Here is a 7,457-nt window from a genome sequence, read left to right as displayed (position 1 = left end):
GCTCCGAGCTTTCTTGTCCTTATGCCCGCCCCCCCCGCCCCTCTCCGTCTTCTCTTCCCAGGGAGCAGGTAAGGCCTTGGTACCTCGTGCTCCGTGCGCGCCGCGCAGGCGCGCGGGGCATGTTCACTCGCGCAGCTGCTGTTTTTGTTTGCTCCCACCCCAGTCCTCTACCCTCCCGGGTTCCCGGTGTCCCCGCGCCTGAGAGTTGCCCCTTCCCGCGCTCCGGTGACCTCCAACCGCGCGGGCCTGGCGCCATCTTGGGTGTCTGGTGGGGGGAGGGTGCATGGGAGCTGACGAAAGTCAGATCCCTAGTACCGGTTTTCACCTCCCCCCTCGCATCCTGTACAGACCGGCTCTCTTCGCTTACCCTCTTGCTCTTCCAGAGTTGTCACAGCTCCTAGAGTCTTCCCCTCTTTTCTGTTCTCCTTACTCGTGCCTGAAACCTACAGACTGCATCCTCAGAACCTCAGACGCCTCAAGCGTTGGTGATGGTGCATCCTCTAAAGCCACCAGTTCCTCTAGTCAGCATACCTCAATTTAAAAAATAAACAGTAAATGCGTTAGACACTAACAGAAACCTCTCCAGTTAGAGTGTGGCTGTTTCTTTGGAACGTGGTTATTTCCCAGTACTTTTCTCTTATTGCCCTGGTGAAGTCAGAAAAATCACACATGGTGAGCTAGAATTGAGGGTTTCTGTTACAGGCAGCAGGCCCAGAAGGCCAAGTAATGGGACCAGCGTGAATATCCACCTGTGGCTTTCTTGTGAAGTATTAATTAAGCTTCTCGGGTTCTACTGTCGAGAGGAAAAGAAAGTTTAAGGAACGGAATGGTTAAGTTAACATCCTGTAACTGACTGTCTACACCCAAGAAGATGCCAGTGGTGATTTAGGAGCTCTGGTTCTAGACAATGCCTCTGCCCAGGTGTAAGCTAAACATTGCAGACTTGGCAGAATTAGGTGATCAGTAGTGGCATCTGCTGCAAGTTCAGGCTGTCTTACTTATCACCCTTTGTGCTTATTATATGCCAGCACCACATTATACTTTACATACGTTAATTTCCAAATTAACAAAATTAACCCAAGAACTACATTTTACAAATGGTTTTAAGACTTAATTTCTTTCAGGAAAAAGCCTTCCCTTTATAAAAGCTTTGAAGTAGTATGTGTGTTTATGTGATTGGTTGGTTGGTTTGAGATGGGTTTACTGTGTAACCCAGACTAGTTTGGGCAGCAGAATTGAGTTAGACTTAGGTATACACAGAAATCAGTGTTCTAAACATCACAAGACTTGAAGGGATGTTGTTAATCTAAAAGTGTAGTACCCTGGGACAGTGTAGTACAGTTCATTTTTAAAAGTGGCATTTAATAGGCCTAAGCATTCACTGAGTGTTGTGTGGCATATTAGAATTCAGGAGTGAAAAAGTCTGAATTCAGTCCTGAATACAATTTAAGTACAGTTGTTGACTGTACTCTTAGTTATGTGTACCTTAACTGTATGGGCAGTTATTTGGAAAATTTGTTTGAAATACAGGACTTGAGTTCATCCCTAGAATCTTGACCAGGGATATCTAAGCTGCAACCCAAGAATATGCACCACGCCCCCCATATGGGGGGATCTATCTCTAGCCCTTCTGCTTGCAAGGCAGGTGGCAGAGCCTCTGAGCCAAATCCCTGGCCCATAATATGTATTTTTAAATATACCACCTCTATTCACAGATAGTTCTGGTTCAGTTGGTCTCTCGTGCCAGGCATGGTGGCACACACTTTTTTTTTTTTTTTTGAGGCAGGGCTATGTAGTTGAGACTGACCTGGAACTCACTATGTAGTCCAGGTGGTCTCAAACTCACAGCGATCCTCCTGCCTCAGCACTCAGGACTCTGAGGCAGGAGGATCAGAATCTCCAGAACTTCAAGGCCAGCCTGGGCTATACACAGTAAGTTCAAGGCCAGCTTGAAATACATGGCAAGACTGTCTCAAAAAAAAAAAAAAAAAGTTGGACTCTCATTTGGAATAACCCTCCTTTTAGATCTTTAGCTCACTCTCTCAACTCAGGTAAATTAAGCTCAGTCAATTTAGGCATCTGATATAAGAAATTCTTTGATCTTGGGACATAACAGAATTTAATACTTTAGCCAGGTGTGGTTGCACATTCCTGTAATCCCAGCACTTGGGAAGCTGAGGCAGGAGATTCGCTGCAGATTTGAGGACAATCTGGACTGCATAGTGAGATCCTGCCTCAAAAAACTGAAAGAGAAAATTAATGTGATGGTGAAAATGAGTAGATTTTGTTTGTTTGGTTTGGTTTTGGTTTTTGGTACCAGGGATTGAACTCAGGACCTTGTGCTTGCCACTGAGTTAAATACCTGTCCTTTTTTTTTTTTTTTTTTTTTTTTGATACCAGAAAATGAAATTTTAAGAGTCATTCCTAACTAATACTAGAATTTCTTACTGATCTGCCTCATCTTGTTAATTGCTATAGGAATTTGAAGTGTTTTGAGGAGTCAAATGCTTCCAGGTAATTCCATAAAGAGTTCCCTTTTGAACAAAGATTGAGGAAAACTTCAGCAAAGGACACTGGGCAAATGTTTCTGCCAACCCCAAATCATTTGGCTATAGAAATTGATAATACGGCCGGGGATTAGCTCAGCGGTTCGGTGGCCTGCCTTGCAAGCGCAAGGACCAGAGTTCAATCCCTGGTACCCAAAAAAAAAAAAAAGAAAGAAAGAAATTGATAATAGACCTTAAAGTGGGAACCAAGTGACTTATTTTTAGAACCAAGAGAATGTCACTTGATTGAAAGGAAATCTTGGAAGCTCTGTGGGCTTTCTGGAGGAAATCAGGATTCAAACTCCATTTGTGCTAATGACCTGAGTCCCTCTGCTCTCTGGGCCACTTGAGCTTTCCAGAGCACCTTTTCTGCTAAGACACTTACAGTTTAGTGAGCAAGGACAGTGTTTACAATGCTTCTTCTGTAATTCCAGCTCTCCTGCCACAGCCCCTCACCCCCTGAAAATGTATACCTGCTCCAGATTTGTCTCCACCCCCTCCTTGGTAAGTACTGGCTTTTTCTGGGAGTTTTTAAGGGGAAGCACTTTGTTTCTTCCTTGCTGTCAAACCTTTTTCCTAGTCTGGGAGAAAGTGAATGAGATTCTTGGGAAGGGGGAACCTTTTGCTGTGAGAGCCGGACAAGAGAGAGTAAGTGCTTGCCAAGCACTCCACTGTCCCATAGCCTTTAGAGGCCAGTTAATTCTTATATAGTCATGACAAAGATCACATTATTCCTGAAACTGTGTATTCCTATAAACTAGAATTCAGTCAGAAGCAGTAAGCAAAAACTTGGTCTGAGTATGCATTGTATGTAGAATTTTGTCTGGAGGGAACCATAGGTAGGAGTACATTCTGAGAATTTATTTTTTTGTTTGTTTTTTGAGACAGGGTCTCACTATGTAGTTCAGACTGCTCTAGAACTCACTGTGTAGCCCAGGCTGGTCTTGAACTTCCAGGCCTCAGCCTCCCGGAGTGCTGGGATTACAGGCATGTGCCACCACGCCCAGCTCATTCTGGAAATTTAAATTTAGAGAAGCTAAGTACATACCAACAAATTGGAAAAGTGTGTCTCAGAAGCAACAGCATGGAAGAAATTTAAAATTAATTAGATGTATGCTCCAAAATAAATCTCTCTTCCTTAAAAAAAAAAAAAAATAGAGGATGGAGGCAGTTCATTCATAGTTTGCTGGGCAGCGGTACGTGCTTTGCATTGAGTTTACCAATTTGTATACTCCATCTCATTTACACAGATCAACCCCGAGAGAGGATTCCTCTCTGATAGATGAGAAAACATGTTTAGGAAGATGTAAGTGATATCCTGAGATGGCACAAATGAGTATAAAAAAGTTCAGATTTGAATGAAGATCTGCCTGAGAAGTCCTGGCTGTTACTGTGTTTTTCTGTTTTAGAGACACTGGCTTGAAGTTAGATAAGGCTACCAGGAGGAGATAAACTCTGAGAGGGTATTCTTTCCAGAAGGACATGTTCAGAGAAAGATGCCCCAGTCTATGGCTTCCTTGTGGAGTGGCCATTACCAGTATCTTTCTCCTTTGTTGAGTGAAACAAATACTTCTAAGTTTTAGATTTCATTCTCAAGTATTATAAAAGAGCATGCCCATAATCCCAGCATGTTGAGAGGCTGAGACAGAAGGATGACCGAAGTTCAGAGCCAACCTGGGCTACATAGTGAGTTCAGGACCAGCCTAAAACTTCACAGTGAGACCTTGTCCCAAAAAAATAAAACAGAGAATTATGAGAAGGTACAAGGGTAGACAGTTTTTGTGGCTCAAAATAAAGTAAACTTTCTTACCTTAAAGCTGAGAAGCAAGATAAATTGTGTGGTTATTAAATTAAAATTTGCTGCAAGTAGGTATGCTGGCAAAAGTTCCCGTTACCTGAGAGTCTGAGGAGGAAGGACTGCTTGATTTGAGCCCAGGAGTTCCTAGCTAACCTGGGCAACAGTAAGATTCTGTCTCTTTTAAAAAAAAAAAAAAAAAAAAAAAAAAAAACAAGTGTGGTACAGTTCTATAATCCCAGCACTCTGGGAGGCTAAGGCAGGAGGAATGAAGCTTGAGCACAGCCCTAGCAATTTAGCAAGCTCTTGTCTCAAAAAGGGGTGGAGATGTAGCTCATTGTAAGGCCCTAGGTTCAATCCCCAGTACCACCAAAAAATAATAATAAATAAAGTTTTCTGACTGATACAACTTGGCATGGTTCTGAAAGTCCTGTAAACAGCCTTCCTTCACCTTCCTGCCCCTTTGTCATTCCTGCTAGGTCCGGAGCACCACCCGGCTGCTGAGCCGGCCACTGTCTGCAGTAGTGCTGAAGAGACCAAAGACACAGACAGATGAGGTACCTTAATAGGTGGAGTTGGGACTGTGATTTGGGAAAAGGAGTAGGAAGGGGAATCTGCCAGAACCAATAGGGGGACTGTTGAGGGCAGTCATCACTGACTGAAAGGATCAAGGCCATAGATTTTGGGTGGAAATGGAGGATAGTTAATAACCATGAATGTTTTAGTGCTCTAGCTTTTGCTATTGGCAGTACATGCCCGTATGTTCTCCTCCTAACTGCCATTACTTGGACTAGTTTGCTGCCTTTAGGTTACAGACACCAAGAACAGTCTAGGGGCCTTGTCTTACACTTTTAGACTACACCTGAATCTTACAGGCATTTGAACTTCACTTCTTATACATACAATGTATTTGTTGCTTTGGTGTTTTTTTGTGTGTGTTTTTTTTGTTTGTTTGTTTTTGTTTTTTGTTTTTTGTACTGGGGATTGAAATTGGGTCCTTGTGCTTGTGAGGCAGGCAGTGGATGGAACCACTGAGCTAAATCCCTGGCCCTTAAACTCCACTTCTTGCATTAAAAGGTTCTGCTTGCCATCCTTATAAGAAGTTTTCCTGGAAGTTACATAATTTTCCATTTGAGGGAGATTTGGCAGCCTACATAATTTAAGGGTACAGCTGATTTCAAAGCAAAAAGGGTTTCTAAAAACACTTTACCTTCAAAGCCAGGCATGGTGGTGCACGCCTGTAATCCCAGCACTTGGGAGGCTGAGGCAGGAGGATCGCTGTGAGTTTGATACCAGCCTGGGCTACATAATGAGTTCCAGGTCAGTCTCAACTACACAGTGAGACCCTGTCTCAAAAAAACAAAACCAAACAAAAAAAAACACTTTACCTTCTACCTACCTCTTCTTCACAGAGCCTCAGCAACTTTGCAGTCTCTCGTCCTCTGACCTCACTTGTCCCTAGCCGCAGCTTCCAAACCAGCATCATTTCAAGGGACATCGACACAGCAGCCAAATTCATTGGGGCTGGGGCTGCCACAGTTGGAGTAGCTGGCTCTGGGGCTGGGATTGGGACTGTGTTTGGCAGCCTCATCATTGGTTATGCCAGGTAAGGTGACTTGGGCCCTCCCTTGACTCTGAAATGCTTTCTGAGGGTCTGGGCAGATTAAGGGTTTAGCACTCCACTATATTTTATAGTAGCTGCTAGCCACATGTGGCTATTTTTTACTTATGTTGTATTTGTTTAAAAACATTAAAATGTAGGTAGATATGGCAACAAATGCCTGTTATTCCAGCACTCAGGAAACTGAGGCAGGAGGATCATAATTTTGAGGCCAGCTTGAGCTACAAAGTAAGACCTTGTCTCAGAAAAAACAAATCAGGCATGGTGGTGTACACCTGTAATCGTGGCGCTCCGGAGGCAGAAATATCATGAGTTCAGGGCCAGCTTGGACTACATAGTAAGACCCTGACCACATAAAAAAAAAAAAATTCTGGTTTTCCGTTCCTCACCCACATCAGCATGTTTCATGTGCTTAAGAGCCACACTTGTGGCTATAAACTACCATATTGGGTGTGTAGTTATAGAACAGGTACATCACTGGAGAAAGTTCTGTCAAACTGCTTTGGTATAAAGTAGGGTCGGCAAACTGAGGTCTGCAGGCTAAGTTTAAGACCACAGCCTGGTTTTTCAGTAGTTGAGCAAAAAATGATTCTTATATTTCTTGTAAAAGTTTTAAGAAAGGAAAAGTTTTGAATGTTTTTACTTCAGGGGAGTGATAAATGTTCCAAGAAGTTGATATGTTGGTTTCCCTGATTTGATACTCATCATTCCATAACTGCACAATTACTATGTTTATATCAATACAATACTTTTTTCAAATTTAGAGGGCAACAGAGCCAATGTAAGGCTCACAAAGCCTAACATGTTTACTACCTGGCCCTTTTCAGAAAAAGTTTGTCATCCCTGGGATAGAACTCCGCATTGTGACTTTATAGTGTTTTCCCCATCTCTGAGAATTCCCCTCTGTCACTCTTGGGAAGGTTGCCTCTGCAGCTGGCCCTACTGGTCCCTGACATCTGGGACTGTTTGACTCCTCCCGACTCTGGACAACTCACTGTTAAAACTAAATTAATCCTCTAGAGACCAGCAAGTTCTCTTAATGTCTTTGGAGGAAACGGTTTATTTTTTGGGGTTTGTATTAAGCCTGCTGCTTTTGTGTCCATAATTCTGTTAAAAGCTGGTATAGCTAGGTGTGGTGACACATGCCTGTAATCTCAGCATTCAGGAGGCTGAGGCAAGAGGGTCGCCTTAAATTCAGGGTTGACCTGGGCTACCCAGTGAGTTCAAGGCCAGCCTAAACTACATACAGAGGAAGACCCTGACTCAAACAAAAAAAGCTGATGTTGCTTTGCCTTACCCATCAAGTCTTTCGGAGGTGTCAGTAGCAAAATATGAATTATATTAACTTTTAAAAGTTCACAGTTCCTTAGCTGGGCTTTCTGGTAGACCCCAGCACTCTGGGAGGCTGAGGCAAGAAGTCCACAAGTTTAAGCCAGCCTTAGCAATTTAGCAACTCAGATCCTGTCTCAAGAAATAAAGAGATGTAGCTCAGTGA

At 43.2% G+C, this 7,457-nt stretch overlaps 1 protein-coding gene across 1 annotated transcript in view; it reads left to right on the top strand.

Moving 5' to 3' along the window:
* Positions 1–7,457, top strand: part of Atp5mc2 (ATP synthase membrane subunit c locus 2) — a 9,283-nt gene that overhangs the window by 527 nt on the left and 1,299 nt on the right. Inside the window, exons 2-5 of the mRNA XM_010609351.1 lie at positions 21–68; positions 2,981–3,050; positions 4,821–4,898; positions 5,754–5,947. Coding sequence (XP_010607653.1) covers positions 21–68; positions 2,981–3,050; positions 4,821–4,898; positions 5,754–5,947 — 390 coding nt within the window. The remainder of the gene's footprint in view (positions 1–20; positions 69–2,980; positions 3,051–4,820; positions 4,899–5,753; positions 5,948–7,457) is intronic.

The sequence above is a fragment of the Fukomys damarensis genome, unplaced genomic scaffold (assembly GCF_012274545.1).
Source record: "Fukomys damarensis isolate Sample0158 unplaced genomic scaffold, DMR_v1.0_HiC HiC_scaffold_15, whole genome shotgun sequence".
Taxonomy (NCBI): domain Eukaryota; kingdom Metazoa; phylum Chordata; class Mammalia; order Rodentia; family Bathyergidae; genus Fukomys; species Fukomys damarensis.
Note: the sequence above shows the minus strand (reverse complement) of the source record. Positions and strands in the feature narration are given on the sequence as shown.